A 20,772-nucleotide genomic window follows, 5' to 3' on the forward strand; every position below is an offset into this window, starting at 1 on the left:
AAAAATGGGGTGGAGTTTGTGCTGAATGAGTCTCAAACAAAGAGCAGCTGCCTGTTTACAAATAAAACCAGAGACAAACCCTCAGTGCTTTCTTGCTATTCAATCTCTCCACACACAGCTTAGAATGACTGAATATAACTCTCATCTTTTAACCACATCTTTTCGTAGGAATTTTATTTACAGTATATGAAAGGAAAAAAATATTCTCTTCACAAATATATGTTTTCAGATTAGATTCATAAATTACTGCAAAGAACTATTAATCAGGTTACCACCTTATTAACTGGGTAGGAGAGTCAATCAAGTCGGGTCCAAATAAATGTTTTAATTAAGGTAACAAATGCCTGCTGTTAACACGCATGGAGTCTAACTTCAAAGCAACGCTTTCAAGACTAAATGCAGCTCACACGGAAAATAATAATGCTACAAACAAAAACTTATTATATGAACGATTTTTTTCAAAGAAGCAGGTAAGTAACAAATGCAGCTGTTGCTTCGGGAATGGCCGCATACCATGCGGTATTCAGCAGTTTTAGTTTTAAATGTAGGGGGTGCTGTCCTGTGCACGGCTGCCCAGCCAGCAGCTGTCTTTTAATCTTTTTATTTTTTATTTTAGTTAGTTAAGTGTTTTGTTCGGAGGTCTAGACTTTTTTTTATCTGGGCGGGGGGGGGGAAACTACCTTTCAGGGTCCCTACCTGGTCGGAAGTGGAGTGGTGTTTCCTGGAGCCTGGAGCGGCGTTTACTGTCGGGGACCGCCCAGAACCACGGCTCGGGCGGCGGCACAGCACTGGAGCGCTATCACGGAGCGGGCGATGCCTTGCCCGGGTCGCCGTGCTGGAGCTCCGGTGAGCTGAAGATCGCTGAGGAAAACATCATGGAGCTGCGGGACTGTGGAGCAACCAGCTGCCGGTGGCGGCGCTGACTTTACACCAGGAGCCTGGGATCTCTAGATGAGATCGCCAGTTGTGGAGCTCCAACCGGCGCGGCCTTGTTGGCTTTGGAAGCCGCGGCCTCAAGTACGGAAGCGGCCATTCCAGGGTTCCCAGGCCGCTGAGAGGACTCTCCCGACGTCGGAGCAACATCACCCGGCGAGAACGGCCTGGAACATCGGGCCTCCGTAGAGGCAACTGTGGAGGCCTCAATGAGCCCGACTATGGGTGAACTGGGGTTGGGGACTGGACTTTGTGCCTTCCCTCATAATGGGAACCTCTGTGGGGGGATGTTCTTTATGTTTAAAACTCTTATTAATGTTATGTCTGTATTCCTTCTTTATGTGCAGCAAAACGGCAAGAAGCACTTCACTAATATATAGAAACATAGAAACATAGAAATTAGATGCAGGAGTAGGCCATTCGGCCCTTCGAGCCTGCACCGCCATTCAATATGATCATGGCTGATCATCCAACTCAGTATCCCGTACCTACCTTCTCTCCATACCCCCTGATCCCCTTAACCACAAGGGCCACATCTAACTCCCTCTTAAATATAGCCAATGAACTGGCCTCAACTACCCTCTGTGGCAGAGAGTTCCAGCGATTCACCACTCTCTGTGTGAAAAAAGTTCTTCTCATCTCGGTTTTAAAAGATTTCCCCCTTATCCTTAAGCTGTGACCCCTTGTCCTGGACTTCCCTAACATCGGGAACAATCTTCCTGCATCTAGCCTGTCCAACCCCTTAAGAATTTTGTAAGTTTCTATAAGATCCCCTCTCAATCTCCTAAATTCTAGAGAGTATAAACCAAGTCTATCCAGTCTTTCTTCATAAGACAGTCCTGACATCCCAGGAATCAGTCTGGTGAACCTTCTCTGCACTCCCTCTATGGCAATAATGTCCTTCCTCAGATTTGGAGACCAAAACTGCACGCAATATTCCAGGTGTGGTCTCACCAAGACCCTGTACAAACTGCAGTAGAACCTCCCTGCTCCTATACTCAAATCCTTTTGCTATGAAAGCCAACATACCATTCGCTTTCTTTACTGCCTGCTGCACCTGCATGCCTACCTTCAATGACTGGTGTACCATGACACCCAGGTCTCGCTGCATCTCCCCCTTTTCCCAATCGGCCACCATATGTACACACATATGCATACACACACACATAGATATATATATATATATATATATATATATATATATAGATATAGATATATATATATATATATAGATATATATATATATATATATAGATATAGATATATATATATATATATATATATATAGATATAGATATATATATGCGCGCGCCCACACACACACGCGTACATATATAATTGTTTTTCCTTTTAAATGGAAATCATTTAAAATTTTAAAGCTTGGATATAAGGCGCAAAAATGTACTTAACCTTGGATAATATCAGCCATAAACATGTAAAGTGGCGTTTTAATATAATACATCTTAAATGTATGTAGAGTAGGATATATTTCCATTAAACAAAGAGCATATTAATGGTTTGAATCAGGGATGAATTTCTATGGGAATGTTCATCACCCATTAAATTCAAAAATTATTTGCAGTGACAGAATAAGTCACTAATTTTGCTGAAACAACAATGTAAGTTTGAATATGGCTCTGCATCTGATAAACTAGGTAATAAACCACACAATAAGTACTCTTAGCTCCTGTTTGTAACCTGCCATCAGCCCATACATGCCTTTTAACAAAAGTGTTACAAACTAAATAATTGCTGTGTTGCAACTTGCATTAAAAGACACAGCAGGGCATCTGGTTTAATTGAAAGTTATGTCGCAAGACATTTAACACTTACAGTCCAATGAGACATGGTATTAGAAAGGTAGCAACTATGTTCTCAGCAGATACCAAAAGATTTTGATTAGTAGCAACAGTGGGATAAATGATCAACAAAACAATGAGACCACCTAAAAAACACATTTAATGTGGCTCAAAGGCATGGTTTTGAGAAAATTTATCCTTGAAACATTGGGATTGACAATCAGATTGTGCCTCCACAATCACCTGCTACTTAGCTGTTAAACCCCCTACCCTTCAGTTGATCAAATTATAATTGACGTGTTATTGACATGTTTAACAATAGAGAAACTATTGGATTTGTGGGTTCTGCAGCTATTCCCACCATTCTTGCCACACTCCAAAGACGCACAGGTTTGTAGGTTAATTGGCTTGGTATAAATGTAAATTGTCCCTAGTGTGTGTAGGATTGTGTTAATGTGCGGGAATCGCTAGTCGGTGCAGACTTGGTGGGTTGAAGGGCTTGTTTCCACATTGTATCTCTAAACTAAACTAAATTGTACCCAAAATGCTGGAGTAACTCAGCGGGACAGGCAGCATCTCCGGAGAGAAGAAATGGGTGACGATTTGGGTCGAGACCCTTCTTCAGACTGATGTCAGGGGAGTGGGCGGTACATAGATAAGGAAGTTTATAGATAAGGAATGGTTAGGTGTGAAAACAAGACCAAGGGAATGAAGATCAAGGAAGATGTAGAATAAATCATTGTTAGTTAGGAGAAGATAGCAACAAAACAAACAGATAAAATGTAGTTGGGGACTAAAGAGCCTGTCCCACTAGGGCATCATTTGCGCATCAAGCAGGTGGCGCACAAAGATTTGTGAATCCCAAAATCCTGGGGCGCCGCACGTGGCCGCGCGTGCGTCACTGCCTACGCTACCACGTCTCACCACGCGCCATGCGCACGTCACACATAAATGATGTTGTGCGTCCTGACACATAAATTATGTCGCGTAAATGACGCGCAAATAACGCCCAAGTGGGACAGGCTCTTAAGACTGGGAAGGGGAGGGGATAGAGAGGGAAAAAAGTCAATGTTCATACCACTGGGGTGTAGGCTGCCCAAGCCAAATATGAGGTGCTGAATACGAGGGAGTGCAGCATAAGTTCACCAGGTTAATTACCAGGATAGCAGGACTGACATATGATTAAATAATTGATTGACTGGGCTTATATTCACTGGAATTTAGAAGGATGAGAGGGCATCTTATATAGAAACATAAATTAAGGGATTTGACAGTCTAGATGCAGGAAAAATGTTTCCGATGTTGGGGGGAGTCCAGAACCAGGGTTCACAGTTTAAGAATAAGGGGTAGGCCATTTAGGACTGAGATGAGGAAAAGCTTTTTCACCCAGAGAGTTGTGATTCTGTGGATTCTCTGCAACAGCTGGTAGTGGAGGCCAATTCACTGGATGTATTAAAAAAAAAGTTGGATATATAGCTCTTAGGGCTAATGGATTCTGGATGATCAACCATGATCATTTTGAATGGCGGTGCTGGCTCGTAGGATTGAATGGCCTACTCATGCACCTATTTTCTATGTTTTTTATATTACCTTCTCCCAACTAACAATGATCTTCTTGGTTCTTGGTCCTCCAAAATATTCCAAATGGAATTTAAACTGGAGGTGGCAGCGAGTGGACTTAAGCAAAAAAGGATTCTTGGAGAAGAAGAGCCACCTTAAATTTAGTTGCGTCTGGTTGAGTAACTATGGTAGGGTGAAGACTATTCCATGCTTTAATTGTGCGGGGGAAGAGTGAGTTGCTGTACACATCTGTCTTGGTAACTGGTATCTCAAATTCTGCAATTTCCTTGATCTATATTCCCTTAGTTCTGTTTTCACACCTTACACTTCCTTATCTTTACATTACCTTATCTATGTACTGCCCACTCCCCTGACATCAGTCTGAAGGGCCTCGACCCGAAACGCCACCCATTCCTTCTCTCCAGAGATGCTGCCTGTCCCGCTGAGTTACTCCATCATTTTGTGTCTATCTTCGATTTTAAACCAGCGTTTTCAATAACACTATTACAATGCTGAACTCAGAGCCCTGTCGCTAGATATCTTTAGTCTTACAGTATTTGCCTATGTACCAGTTTTTTTTCTAATCCATCCACATTCCACACATTGTTAACCAGTACTCTTTTACTCTATTGTATGCTTATTCTGTATTTTTATTTTCTACTTCTACTATCTTGCACTATGACTATGACCAGACGCTAAACTGCATTTCGTTGTACCTATACTTGTATCTGTGCAATGACAATAAAGTTGAATTGAAATTGAATTGAATTGAATTTGCAGTTCTTTCCTACACATACTAAATTATGCCCATGCATTTTGTAAACCCAAATGTTACAATGACTTTTTCCTCGGCAGCTGTCAACTTGTATAAGTTTAATCATTGAATCTTTCCTGTTTTCATTTATACTCAGTAAAAGCATGCATCTTTTTGTACAAAATTTGGAGCTTTGGCATCTTTTACGTGGATGCTACAGATGCCTTGCGAGAACCAGAACGACACTGATGGCGCAGTGGCACTTGTGGGTCATGTCACTTCAGATACTATTCTGGCAGGAGCGTTAGCATGCACTAAACTTTCAGGGACAAAGCCAGCGACATAAGATACAGCAGACACTGCAATCTTCAGCAAATCCCAAGTGTTAGGGGAACTCAGCGGGTCAGGCAACATCCACAGAGTGGATGGACAAGCAACATTTCAGGTCAGAACCCTTCTTCAAAGAGTAAGGCGCATGTTAGTGAATATCTGGGTGACTGGTGTCTGCAGTCCCTGGAGTATTGACAGTCTGAAATATATGGACGCAAGGCTTGTAATGCTAATGCTAGGAACGCAAGGAAGCCTCCTGATTTGCAGTCTGTTTGTTTTTACTTTTTTGTGTTGTTTTTTTTTCGTTTTGTCCAGCTAGGTTTTTGTTTTTTTTTAGGTTGTGTTTGTTTGGGGGGGGGGGGGGGGGGGGGAAGAGGGGGGGGGGGGGAGGGGGGGCTTAAACGGGGCTTTCTGTCTCTCCCTTTGGGGGAATGCAACTTTTTTGTCGTATCCCCCTTCTCTGCCTCCGTCTGCGCTGAGGCCTAATGGCAGAGCTGGCGACCTCGAGGCTCCAGAGGCAGCCTGTCAGGAGGGCTCCCGTGAGGGCGGCCCAGCTCGGGGCGGGAACGGCGCTCCCGTGAGGGGCTGTGACGCTCCCGTGAGGGCGGCCCAGCTCGAGGGAAACGGCGCTCCCGTGAGGGCGGCCTGATGCGGGGCTGAGACGCTCACGTGAGGGTAACCCGGCTCGGGGCTGGAACGGTGCTCCGGTGGCTGAGACGGCGTTCTGGCGGCGGCGGCCTGAGTCCGGGGTTCGGCCGCGGGCCAGTGGACGACGTCGTCAACAGCTGCGTCCGCTGGACTGGAGGGCGGCAGCTTCGACCACCCCGGGCCGCGGTGTTTGAACCGGCCCGTTCGCGGAGCTCGGTGAGCCGCGGGACTGATTTACCATCGCCGGTGGGGTCTCGCCTCAGCGCAGAGGGAGAAGAGGAGGGAAGAGACTGCAGCCCTAAGATTTTTGCCTCCATCACAGTGAGGAGGTGCTTGGTGGACTCACTGTGGTGGATATTAATTTGTGTTTACTGTCTATTCTGTTGTCTATTATTGTATTATTGTATGTATGACTGCAGGCACGAAATTTTGTTCAGACTGAAAGGTCTGAATGACAATAAAGGAAATTCAATTCAATGATTGTGTAGGAAGGAACAGCAGATGCTGAGTTTACACCGAAAAAAGGCGCAAAATGCTGGAGTAACTCCATGGGACAGGCAGCATCGCTGGATAGAAGGAATGGGTGACGTTTCGGGTCTGAAATATCACTCATTCCTTCTACTCCAGCATTTTGTGTCTATCTTCGGTTACTCCACAAAAAACTGGAGTAACTCAGCGGGACAAGCAGTATCTCTGGAGAGAAGGAATGGGTGATGTTTCGGGTCAAGACTCAGAGTATTAAGAAATACTTGTTAGTTTTAACAGGAGCCAGCTGAAATGTCCAGCTAATTAATGGCATGGTCAGCACGGCCTTGACCCTCCAATCATTACAATTCACAGTTAGCATGAAGTTGGCGTGCTGAGATCAGTAAAATGTATAGAAAAGCTACACTGGCGAATGTGGTCTCTTGACTTCTTTTTGTTGAAGGCTAAAATATTTCTATCATATTTAAACGACATATTTCTAAAATCTTCCATTCAATCCATTAAATGTCAAATTGCCTCTTCCCCAAGGTTACAGATTAAGTCTGCAATGCTACATTTTAACAGCAGAGAACCTTAATCCAAAAACAAAACCCTAAAACATTTGTATTTCAGTAGATCCTTTGGTGCTTTGCTACACAAGAAATCCTCTCAAGAATTCCAGTTTTCTTTGTTGCCACTGAAGAAAGAATCATTTTGACACATAAATCCTCTTTCACAATCACTCCCCAGATAGTATTTGTGAAGAATGTATGAGCCATTGAAATATTACACTTACAACCTTGAAAATAACAAATAGGCTTTTGTGCTGTTTGGCAGGGTTTCCAAAATGTCTTGTTTTAAATTATACAGTACAGTGTATGTTCCCTACTTTTCTGAAGGATAATAGCAACAAAAGCTATCTTTACAGAAATTGTCTTTTTCAAAATGGTCCTCGAACATTTTTCTCATAGTGTTTAGTTTCTGCAATTTATTTAAAGGCTCTTGTCCCATGGTTAAAACCTCACATCACTAATCCTGAAGATTGGGATGTTGTAACGTTTATTTAATCTTTTTATGTGCATCAAGCTGATATCATTTAATAATTTTTCTTTAAAATAATTTTCCAACCAAATTGCTCAATGTGGCCGTCCATTTTTAGCTTGTTTCCTTTTCTCCCTGACTTTCACCTTGTAATTAGGCTTAAAACTCTAATTATATGGGTCTGATTTATAACTTAATGGGTTATAACTGTTTGCAGCACTTAGCATTTTTATTTAGGCCGTTTCCTATTCTTTTGCAGATTTATCCGGGGTCATAGTGGACAGAGAATCGAGGGTTGACATGTTCAAGGGAAAACTATTTTTAGCCTTTGCCGTGGATACTACCTACATCAGTAACAGCTGGGTTCATTTTGTGAATGTTCTGTGGGGCCTATGGCTTTAATTACTGTTAATCACTTTTGACAGTGGTTGAATGACCTGGATCTTGAGCAACTTTAAAAAAATAAATATCATGCAAAGGAAATACCCATTTTGATAACATTTCCAGTCAATTTTTTTTTTTTTTTTTTGGTTAATTGTTTTTGGAAAGATCTCAATTGTAGTTAATGTTTAGAAAAGCAAGTCCGAATGAATGGTTTAACTTTGAAACGTGGAACCTTTTAAATTTGCACACAAGTTAATTTACAATTACCCTGAAGATTGTTGAGAGATGGAGGGTGCCCAAAGACATTTACAGAGTCTTCTATTGCATATCTATATCAGTTATTTTAAATGAATACCATTTCTTCCTCCCAGTGTCAGGATGAACACTCTTTTGCTATCAAGGGTGGAATTCTGTGAAAAGGTACAAAAAAGTAAAGTGCCCACTGACAATATGCTTGTCAGCTATAAAAATGTCTTGTCTGATGAAACTGGAGCAAGAAATAGGAGGTCTGCCTGCCTTATCGCAAGATTATGTTGAGGGAAACCCATCAACTTTCCCCAGCTCTTCCACAAATTTACATGAAGATTGCAATATCTGCTCCATTACCATACGATTCAAACAGGCTCATGCATCTTATGGCCAATATACTGATCTTCCTATCTGCTTCCCACACGATGTAATCTGTCCTTTGACAGAAGTATTCCATTAGACCTCCACATCTGCGAGAAGCACGCCACATCATCTTAGGTAGACAAAAAAGCTGGCGAAACTCAGCGGGTGAAGTTGGTGCTCCACTCCCTTTCCTGCTGGACATATACAGGAAGAGATGTATCAGCAGAGCCATCTCTATCATCAAAGACTCCTACCACCCATCGCATCACATATTCTCCATCCTGCCATCTGGGAAGAGGTACAGGAGCATTAGCTGCAAAACCAGCAGGATGCTCCTCAGCTTCTTCCCGCAGGCTGTAAGACTGATAAACGGACTTTGCCCCCTGCCAAAGTATCGCGCACCAACCACCAACCTGGACACACTGCAGCAGAGCCACTGTGGTGCCGCTGCCGATCGGAACGCCTGTTGATGTTTAGTAGAGAGTGGAGTGTTCAATTTACACAATATAGTCAAACAAAAAATTACTTAGAATTTTAACCTTGAGGAGATTTTGCAGTGGAGCGGACAAAATGTGCAGGAAGGAACTGCAGATGCTGGTTTAAACTGAAGATGGACACAAAAAGCTGGAGTAACTCAGCGGGACAGGCAGCATCTCTGGAGAGGACGAATTGGTGATGTTTCGGGTCAAGACCCTTCTTCAGACTAGTTAAGGAAAAGGGAAACAAGAGATATAGACAATGGTGTAGTGAGATCATTCAATACATGGAATCTATTAATGAATATGAATATTCCTCCTGTACGCAGAGTATGCTTTGTTGAAAAACTCAACACAGAACAGGGGTGAGGGGCGATTTGACAAAGGTGTATATAATTATAAGGGGAAAAGATAGGGTCAATCCATTTCCCATCATGGTGCAAGGTCCCCCTTTGTCACTGACACTGGGAAGTCTATAATCCATTTGTTGGGGCTGGTTGGGCAGGCTAGGACCTGACGCACAGCAGACCAAGGGGTGATCTCAGTGAGGTGGTGATCCCATGAGGGGAATAGATAAAAGTGAATGTACAGTGTTGTTTCCCCAGTGTAGGGGAATCAAGAGGGCATATGTTTAAGGTGAAGGGGGAAAGATTTATAGGAACCCGAGGGACAACGTTGTCATGCAGAATATGGTGGGGTATGTGGAATGTGCTGTTAGAGGAAGCGGCAGGTGCATTAGATTTGGACAGGTACAGGGATAGGAAAAGCTTAGAGGGGTATGGGCAAAACAGGGGCAAATATAACTAGCTCAGACCGGCATCTAGGTTGGCATGGACAAGTTGGGCCGAAGGGTCTGTTTCTGTGCTGTACAACTCTGATTAATAACAAAGCACTACGATTCAGTAACAACAAATATTTGCTTTATACCATTGCTCTAAATTTAATAAGGCAGCTCTAAAATCTAAGCAGTTAGAAATTTCATTCCATTCACAGGTTTTTAGAGATGAATAACCATCCTTTATGACAGTTTTTACAAATACTGGCTGTGACACACCAAATACATCCTCGAGGAATTATGTTTCAAACATGCCCTGATGCACCATTCATAATTAAACTTACAGGAGATATTATGAAGTTTACAGAAAGAATAAATGGCACTATATTTTGCAATAATAGCAAACATTAATTTTGATTATATTCTGATTCTTTGCTTCTAATAATAAAACAACAAATGAAAAATCAAATAAATGGAAAGAAGGAATACAAGATGGCTTGCATTGTCAAAATGGATTTCCACACCAAAAGCATCAATTCTTGCTGCACGGTGTAAGTGCTTGAAGTTAATAATTTTCCCCAAGAGCATCTGGCTCATAAAAATTTTATGAGTGAAGTTTACAAGAAGAATTGGAATTCAGCCACAGTGCATTTTAGTGCAGTTATTGTGGGTCAAAGAACAAACTGTGATAGAGTGAACAGTGTTCGATGTCAACTCAAAAATGTTAAATACCCTTGTATTCAAAAATGGCAAGATGAAAGCCCAGCTTTATATTCAGCCATTTCATTTTTATTAGAAAAGTAAATGATAAAGTACCTATGGGTTTTTTTGCAGGGCCTCATCAATCAGGCACGGTTTTTTCAAAGATGGTCAGCCCGTGTTTGTAAAGAGAGGGCTGTGCCATGAGTAAATTGACTGAATATTCAAAGGTTACAAGGCGGGTCGACACAAAATGCTGGAGTAACTCAGCAGGTGAGGCAGCATCTATGGAGAGAAGGAATGGGCAACCCTTCTTCAGACTGATGTCAGGGCAGGGGGTGGGACAGAGATAGAATGTAGGAGGAGACATTAAGACTAGTGGGAGAACTGGAAAGGGGAAGGAGAGAGAAAGCAAGGGCTATCTGAAGTTACAAGAAGGGTCAATGAGGATAGCATATTAGACAATGCCTACAAGCAGTTTAGCAAGTTTGACAAAGTCCCATTGATCAGAACAGTAAAGGCTCATTGGGACCAAAAGAAACAGCTAGTTGGATTACAAAATTGGCAGTGGAAGAAAACAAAGCGACAACACAGGTAGAATGGTGAAGGCGAGGGTTTGAGTACAGAAGTTAGGACGTCATGCTACACTGTGCAAGAGATTGTTGGGACCACCACTAGAGCATTACCAGCAGTTCTGGTCATCCTGCTGTAGGAAGGATGTCATTAAACTGGAAAGAGTACAGAAAAGGTTCACCTGGACTCAACGGCTTGAATTATAAGCAGAGGCTGGGTAAGCTGGGACTTTTATTCCTAGGTGTGTACGATACTGAGGGGTGATCTGATAGAGGTATACAATTCATCAGAAACATTGATAAAGTGAATGATCGTGGTCTTTTTCTCCAGGGTCGTGTAGTCCTGAACTAGAGGGCATAGGTTTAAGGCGAGGGCTGAATGATTGAAATGAGACCCAAGGGGCAAGTTCTTCATAGAAGGTGTAATGTAAATGGAACATAGACACAGAAAACTGGAGTAACTCAGCGGGACCAGCGGCATCTCTGGAGAGAAGGAATGGGCGACCTTTTGGGTCGATACCCTTCTTCAGACTGTTTAGGGATAAGGGAAACGAGAGATATAGACGATGATGTAGAGAGATAAAGAACAATGAATGAAAGATATGCAAAAAATTAATGATGATAAAGGAAACAGGCCGTTGTTAGTTTGCAGGGTGAAAACGAGAAGCTAGTGTGACTTGGGTGGGGGAGGGATCGAGAGAGGGAATGCTAGGGCTTCCTGAAGTTAGAGAAATCAATATTCATACCACTGGGCTGTAAACTGCCCAAGCGAAATATGAGATGCTGTTCCTCCAATTTCCGTTTAGCCTCACTATGGCAATGGAGGAGGCCTAGGGCGGAAAGGTCAGTGTGGGAATGGGAAGGAGAATTAAAGTGTTTAGCAACCGGGAGATCAGGCGGACTGAGCGAAGGTGATCAGCGAAACGATTTCGAATGTAGAGACACTAAGACTCTACAACTGCACGTGTGATTTGATGCTCTCCCCCAAACCATTAGTATACCATTCTCATACACCAAGCAGCCAGCTTCACAAGCAAAAGGTGGACAAACTAACAGCTCTCAATCTTTCCCAACAGCAGGGGAACCCAGGAAAGTTGTAACTGTTTGATTTTTGGGATGAGGATGGATATGATTAATTGAATCACAAAATCTGAAAGCTCCCTCGGTAGGTGTAGAGTTTGACTTTGTATTTAACTGATGTTGAATCGTGTCAATTCCAATCCAATCTAATTGCTGGAAATGCTTCAGCAATCTCAAATGGTGTGGGATAATGGCTTGCTGTAGTCCTGGATGAAAGCTCTCCATAAAAACCTAGCAATCTCTGAGGCAAGTACATCCTCTTCTAATGCCTGCGGCTGTCAGGTCTCAAAACGTTACCAATTCCTTTTCACCAGAGGTGCTGCCCGTCCTGCTGAGTTACTCCAGCATTTTGTGTTTAACTTATCTTAAAACTTGCTCAGTTATGGCCTCAGCATTGAAACAATATCTGTGTGAAACAAGATGCCTAATTAAAATCTCTTCTGTGTTGGTGATACATATCCCTTCATTCCCTGCATATCCATGCACCTATCTAAAAGCTTTTCAAATGTCATTATCTTCTCTGCTTCCACTACCATCCCTGACAGTGCGTTCCAGGAACCTACCACTTCCACTACATCCCACCTTGTCTCTTTTAATAGTTTAGGATATTTTTTTTTAGCGGTTCTAGTTTTATCCACAGTTAAATCCCCCAAATGCATCTCAATGTCCAGTACATCACTCTCTTCCTCTAATTTCTACTCTTTTATTTGACAACGGATGTAATGTATTCATTTTTGAACCAGATTCACACTGGCATCCTGTAGCGACTGGGTCTAAAAGTCAAGCAATTCTTTCTAACAGAAACATTTGCAGTATATATAACACTAAAAGGATGCCACCAATGTCGTGGCAAATGTAAAGAAAATACAGAAATTTGATTACAATTAAGGAATTAAAGAAGATGTGCTGAAAAGACTGGGAACACACAGAGCAGATAATTCTGGATGAGATGGAATTCTTTGCTGAGGGAAATGAAGTACGATAATTAAATATCAGAATCTATGATTTGATTTTCCCGCAACAATCTTCCACCCTTTTCTGGTTATGAGAGCAGGTCTGAGGTGATGCAAACTTTCACCTCTGTTCAAACCAATGGAGGGGAATAAACCAATGAGCTGTCATGAGCAACCACAGGAGCACTTCAAACTCGGGTACTAAAAAGGCATTTTGCAAATATTGTTTGAATGTGGGGTTTTTTCGGTTTGGGAAGAAGTGAGAGAACAATAAACAAGCTTTTAAGTAAGAGGCAAATGTAAGAGATGTGAAATAAATTAGCTACAGAAAACCTGGCTGAATTATTAATGGGTAAATCTATGGAAGACCAGTGAGAACATTTCAGTATGAGTTCAGCGTGCCTTTTAAATAAAATGATTAAACTCGAATCTGCTGTAATCCTAATTTTCCAAGGCTCTCTTGGATTAGATTGGAATATCATTCCTTTATTAAAAAGAGTCAAGAGAGTTTAATTGTCATACATGCCGGCTATGGAACAATGAAATTCCGGCATGCTGAAGCTTAACAGGCCCATTAACACAAATAACACACAAATATGTAATAAATACATGAATAAGAAACAAATAACCCATGTAACTATAAACCTATTAGTTTAAGATTAATTGCAGGAATTTTACAGGAATCTATCCTCAAAGCCAGAATGACTGCACACTTGAAAAGGATTTTGTGAAGGGTAAATCATGTCTGACTAATCTAGTTGAATCATTTGACAAGGTTAGTAACATTGTGGACAGGCAAGGGCTTAGGCATATTGTCTGTGTGGACGAATGCTGCAGCTCGGCTCAGGAGATTATCAAAGAAAAAGAGTATGTGGGATTGGAGATAACCCTGTGTTTGGCAACTGGATGGGAGATCAGAAGCAGAAAGTACGGGTAAGGGATTACTCCTTCGTGATTCACCTGCACGCATTCATACTTGTACCGCTAAATCACATCCCTGGTAAAAATGTGTTTTTACTGGCCAATGGTATCATTTATGTAAAGCAGAGCAAGTCCTTATAATTAAATGATCAAGTTAATGCAGCTTCCAGCAAGTTACAGGCTTCATCAGACATTCTCACCTAAGCCACGGTGCTGCATATAGCATGGTGGCTTTGATAACACTGTAGGAAAAAAAGTATAAAATGGGAAAAGCCCAGTCCACCTCCTCCTCTTCGCATCAAAAACTCAAGGTCTTTGTTCAAGAGATGTAGTTAAGTTGGAATGGCTGCAAAAGAGGTTCACCAGGATGTTACCTGGGCTTTGGGGCTTGACATTACCACGTAAGAAATATGCCATTTACAAGTCTTACTTTTATTTCACTTTAGATTTCCCGGAAGGTAAATAAAACCAGGGTAAACAGGATACTCATTAAACTGAAAGTGACTAACTCCCGTTGTCCCTTGCTGCCTTCCCTTTTAACTTCTGATCTTTCCAGACCTGTACATCCAATGACTAGTGGCAAAAACATTAAAGTCACATCACCATTTTAATGAGTTGGAACTAACATTCAAGATACCATTGCTATACACCGATAACGCCTGGAACTTGCAATGTAGGAAAAAATGGGAGCTGCTTTTAACGAGACAAATGATACTTATTATTATCATGTTTAAGAAAGAACTGCAGATGCTGGAAAAATCGAAGGTAGACAAAAATGCTGGAGAAACTCAGCGGGTGAGGCAGCATCATTGGAGCGAAGGAATAGGTGATGTTTCAGGGTCGATATCCTTCTGAAGAAGGGTCTCGACCCGAAACGTCACCTATTCCTTCGCTCCACAGATCTGCCTCACCTGCTGAGTTTCTCCAGCATTTTTGTCTATCTTATTATTATCATCATCATCATCATCATCATGATCATCATCATCATCAATGAGACACCTAACTGGAGAAGATTTCACAATGGCAGCTTGAATACGGAACACAATCTCTGCCGACCACAATATAAACCCACCTACTGGAGCTAGCCAAGAACAAAAGCTTAGGAAAGCCAAGTATACATATGGAGACAGCTGGAGTTTAACCAAATAATTGTAAATAGTTTGCAAAAATACAATACTGACCCAGGAACAAGCGTCCTACAAGTTACTGCAGTTTGCTGTGTTACTTGATGTGGTGAGGAAGGAACACCTGTGCATCAATAATGCACCAAATATCCTTGACCTGACTGGCTCACAAATAAGATAAGAAAGTATATCATGAAATGTTCATTGCCAGGTGTGTAGTTCTGAAGCTAACCTCTCTTCAGGAGTTCAGACTTATTCCCCATAAAAAGACACTCATGGGTGATTATGACTACCAGGTAGGTATGGTTTTGTCCACTTTCTGAAGGGACATTAGAAGAATGCAACAAGTAAAACTATGGACAGCATAAAGGCGTAGAGTAAAGCTGCTGCCCTACAGTGTCAGAGACCCAGGTTCGATCCTGTCTACGGGTTCTATCTTTATGGAGTTTGTATGTTCGCCCTATGGTTTTCTGTGTAGGTTTGTAGGTTGATTGGCTTTGGTAAAATTGTAAATTGTTCCTAGTGAATAGGATAGAGTTAGTGTATGGGGCGATCGATGGTCAGGGTGGACTCGGTGGGCTGAAGGGCCTGTTTCCACGCTGTATCTCTAAAGTCTAAAGTAAAGTCTAGAGTCTATAGTTCACATTTTATTTGACACTCGTAGTAGAATTTATTCAGGGGTAAACCTGGCAATTCCAGAATTTATTGTATGTCCCAAACTTCTCAGTTCAAGGGCAATTGACATCAACCTTATTGACAGACTTGGGAGTCACACATTTGCATCTCAGGGTGAGGAGGCAGGTTTCCTTGAAACACTTTAATGATCCAAGTGGCAATTTATCACTATTTGCTAGCTCAATGGTGCTGTTATGAGTTTTCTTTTCATTCAAGATCATGGTTGTTAAAGTGGAATTGACAGCAGTGTCTCAGGATTAAAGGTTCTAAACTCCGGCTGTGACTCCGGCTGTGACTCCAGCAACTTAACCACAAGCCAACCATACGATGTTTGAATATCTGAAAATACTTCTATGCTTTTCAAAAAGAATCTTTCAAAAATAATTTTAAATTATGAGAAGATTGGCCTGCAAATTCTTTGGCATTGTTATGTAAATTAATTTAATTTTAACCTCATTGGAGATAAACATTTGGGTCCCACCATGTACAAATTGGCCACTTCTGTCATATTTTCCTGGTCCAACATACAAACACAATGATCAAATGTAGAGTCCAAGGAAATTGTACAATGGCATCATCGGTTATGTAATGCACAACTGATGCGATGCGTTTTGTTCATCTGAAGCTCATGAGCACCCCAGGCCATTCACAATAAAAGGGGCCATTGGTCACAGAGTGCTTTAGCTTCAGTTACAGTGGACTATCTTCACCTGATCTGCTGACAGTGGCTCCATCTTTCCAGAAATAAGTTATTTTGTAACCTATTTGGTGTTCAATCTTTGGCATAGTGAGGTGCAAAGGAACTTGGCAGTGCTGGTGCAGGACTCCCAAAATGTTAATTTGCAAGTCGAATCGGTAGAGGGGACGCAAATTTAATGCTAGCATTTATATCAAGAGGACTAGAATACAAAAACAGAGACGTAATGTTGAGGTGCTGGTCAGGCCGCATTTGGAGTACTGAGCGGAAATTTGGGCTCCACATCTGAGGAAGCGGGTCCAGAGGAGATTTACAAGAATGATTCCATAAATGAGTGGGTTAGTATATGATGAGTGTTTGACAGCTCTGGGCCTCTACCCGCTCTTGTTTAGACGACTGAGAGGGGACCTCATTGAAACTTACTGGATAATGAAAAGCATAGATAGAGTGGATGTGAAAATGATGTTTGCACTGGTGGGAGAGACTAGGACCAGAAGTCCCAGCCTCAAAAATAAAGGGTGCTCTTTTAGAAAGGAGTTGAGGATGAACCTCTTTAGTCAGAGAGTAGTTAATCTGTGGAACTCATTGTGACAGAGAGCTGTGGAGGACAAGTCAGTGGATATTATTAAGACAGAGATAGACACATTTTTGATTAGAACGGGTGTCAAGGGTTATGGGGAGAAGGCAGGAAAATGGGATTAGGAGGTAGAGATCAGCCATGATTGAATGGTGGGGTAGACTCGATGGGCAGAATGGCCTAATTCTAGTCTTATAACTTGTGAACTGGTGAATCGAATCCTATGTGTTCTCTTATTGCTGGATTTTCTCCTCTTTGATCATGTGTCTGAATGCTTCAACAGACACCTCCACACCAACACTGCCACAGTGATCACTTTGCTGCATGTTTGCCATCTAATCCTCCACAACATCTTTCTGATGCCACCCCATCTGTCTGAAGGGGCCGACTGATTATAAACTGCCTTATAAATCCCCTAACGTTACAACATCACTTCATTGTGTGTAAAGCACTTGAGATACTCGATGTGTAAATGCAAATTCATTCTTCCCTAATTATCTAGTCAATTATCGTGGAAACATTTTTGGATGCATAATTGATAGGCAGGATACTGGAAAAGTATCTCCATTCTCTTTTTAAAAGAATACTCCAGATGAGTTTATCCACTTAAGAGGAAAGATGGATTCAGTTTAATATTTCTTTCTTAACATCATCCAAAATGAAGTTTTCACACTAACTGACTGGCCACAAAGTCAGCCACATTAATCCCATCTTGCATGACTTTCATTTTAGACAGGAGACTTACCATCTTCCTGGTTGTGTAGGTTCTGAGGGCTGTGCATTTTTTCTTCTTGACTGGGGCTTATATCGGAATTCACAAACTGGTCAGTTGAAATCCATGTGGTGTTGCTCATATCAAAATCATCACTGCTCACTGAACTTCCATCCTACAAGAGAAAATGTATTCATAATTACCAACATCTGTTGATTAAGTCCAGCTACATTTCACTGAATACTGTCAGTATGTAATGACATTGCCAAATGTGCACAATAAATGCAAATGTATACGCTTCTAACATAAGGTTGAAATAATTACTGGGAATATGAATTCACATTGCTCTTCGGCAATTCCACAGTAGTACGTAGAACAAAGCCACAACTAGACCTGCCACAAAATGCTCGCCAAAAGAGCAGAAAGCCCCCGAAACGCTCAGATGGACGAGAGGTGAAGGACTGAAATATTTCAGAAAGTGCAAAGAAATTTTGGGGTAGAGCATCTTTATGAACCAAAGCTTCTTTAAACTGGACAGGGTACTTCATTCCATGATCTGGAGGAGTGTCAGTAGGAATCTCCCAGATTGATTTTAGGTAAAATATTATTCAAAAGTTAAACACACTGTACAAATCCAAGCATCCCTTACTTCAGTTAACTGAAGCAAAAATGCACTTCAAATTGGACAAATTATAGTATTTTAATCCAGGCATATAAATTTAATATTATGTGTCAGAATAAATAGAACAATGAATGACTGCATTTATTAATCATGTGCATTTATAAGAGGGACATCTCTGTCTGTACAGCTTCATCTTTCTCTTAATTTAGTTTAGTTTGGAGATACAGTGCAGAAACAGGCCCTTTGACACATTGAGTCCAGGCCAACCAGCAATCCCCGCATACTAGCACTATCCTACAAATCAGGATCCATTTACAATCTTTACCAAATCCAATTAACCTACAGACATGCATGTCTTGGGTGTGTGGGAGGAAACTGGAGAACCTGGGGAACACCCACATGGTCACATGGAGAACGTACAAACTCGGTGCAGATATCACCCGTAATCAGGATGGAGCCTGGGTTTCTGGCGCTGTATGGCAGCAACACTACAGCTACTTCCATGTTACCCCATCCCAACATGTTTTTCATCCCAACACTTAGGAAAAGAAATTGGCTTGGTCCGGTTATATCCAAAGATTGAAAGATATTTTTGTGTGTGTTATTATCTCTTTTAAGTATATTCCCCCAATGCATGGTGAACAACAAAATATATAATTATCACATTTCTTCAATATTTTATAGCCTGGTAAATTTCAGAGGAAATAAATCAAATTTATTTTCCAAGAAACAAATCTATAAAGACTAAAAACATAGAAAAAATGAAATTATTGCAGCTCCACTCTTTCAGCAAATCTTGAAAGCAGGTGACAAGCTGCAACACGAATGGTCCAAATGGTTTGCTGTTACCTCTCATTCTTCTTTGCTGTGTAAGTAATGACACAGATTAGTGGCCTAAGTGCAACCTTCTCTCAGAGCAGCCTAGAAAGGCTTAAAGAATTTTCATATAAATTATTCACCCTTTTAATTCGTATTGTAGTTATCATTAGGTTGCTATGGTAATTAAATAGCATATACACCACAGAAAGAGTTTTGGGCCAACCAGCGCATATCAGTGCTTCAAATCCACACAAACTCCCTCACAATTTCTTTACCTCACCATTACCCTCTGTTCTTCCCCTAACATAATTTTACATCCCTGCACTTACATGCATCCCAAATACTCGGCATTAAGAGAATTCCACTCTCTCACCAATCTTAGGATAATGAGTTTCTTCCGAATACCCTGTTTGAATTCATTTTGATTTTTGCACATTGAAGCACTCCTCTACCCTTACCAAAACAATAGACAATAGACAATAGGTGCAGGAGGAGACCATTCGGCCCTTCGTGCCAGCACCGCCATTCAATGTGATCATGGCTGATCATCCCCAATCAGTACCCGGTTCCTGCCTTCTCCCCATATCCCCTGACTCCGCTATTTTTAAGAGCCCTATCTAGCTCTCTCTTGAAAGCATCCAGAGAACCTGCCCCCACTGCCTCCACTGCCTGAGGCAGAGAATTCCTGTCTACTCTTACCAAAACCCTTCATAATGATCTCTACTGGGTCAGATTCCTATTCCATTGGAAAAGAGACACGGTTTTCTTTCTTGGCCAGGCTTTGTCCAACCCCCACCACTTTGAGCTTTCTTCCTCTGACTCAATCAGTCTGTAGAAGGGTCCCGACCTGCAATGTCACCAGTCTGTTCCCTCCAAAGATGCTGCCTGGCCTACTGAGTTCCTCCAGCACTTTATGTTTCATTCATTGCTGAAAGGTTTAACTTGGCATTTTTGTGAAACTTCTTCAGTACCTCATACCATCAGCTAACCAAGAATCTTCATTATTTTTCAATTATAACTCTCTAAAATGAAATCCTTGTCCCCAGATTGTTTCTTTTGCATCTTATCCATTTGTATTGCTAGATATATAGCGATTAGTGTATTTTTTACCCTAGTCCCATTGTTCCTCATGATTCTAATTTATCAAATAAAATCTAATTTCATCTTTGCACCAAAATGCAATCACACAAGTGCGAGTGCTGAAATTCATTTATGTTCCCTTTCTGCAGTTTGTCTTATCATTTGTTCAGTACCGACCACCGCCCCCCCCCCCCCCCCCCATTTATAATTCAGTTACCCGCAAATTTAGAACCTGGGTTATTAAATATGGAAATCAAAATCATTCATATAAATTGTGGATAAATAGGAGTCCAAACACTGATCTTGTAAAATCCTACTTTCTAGCTTGTGCTATCAGAGTAGTTATTACCTTTACTGTCTGCTTGTCTTGAAGCAAGTTAGCTGGCCATTTCATTAACTGTCTCTTGACACCATATGCTAAGGCTTATTAATTCATTCATTATGAAGCATGTTATCAAAGACCC

The 20,772-nt window shown here is 41.5% G+C and overlaps 1 protein-coding gene across 3 annotated transcripts in view; it reads right to left on the bottom strand.

The window, feature by feature from the left end:
* Nucleotides 1-20,772, bottom strand: part of nol4lb (nucleolar protein 4-like b) — a 148,675-nt gene that overhangs the window by 70,878 nt on the left and 57,025 nt on the right. For all 3 annotated transcript variants that reach the window (XM_055652671.1, XM_055652670.1, XM_055652672.1), the window contains one exon: nt 17,821-17,962. In XM_055652671.1, coding sequence (XP_055508646.1) covers nt 17,821-17,962 — 142 coding nt within the window. The remainder of the gene's footprint in view (nt 1-17,820; nt 17,963-20,772) is intronic.

Source organism: Leucoraja erinacea, chromosome 21 (genome assembly GCF_028641065.1).
Source record: "Leucoraja erinacea ecotype New England chromosome 21, Leri_hhj_1, whole genome shotgun sequence".
In the NCBI taxonomy this organism is placed as follows: Eukaryota; Metazoa; Chordata; class Chondrichthyes; order Rajiformes; family Rajidae; genus Leucoraja; species Leucoraja erinaceus.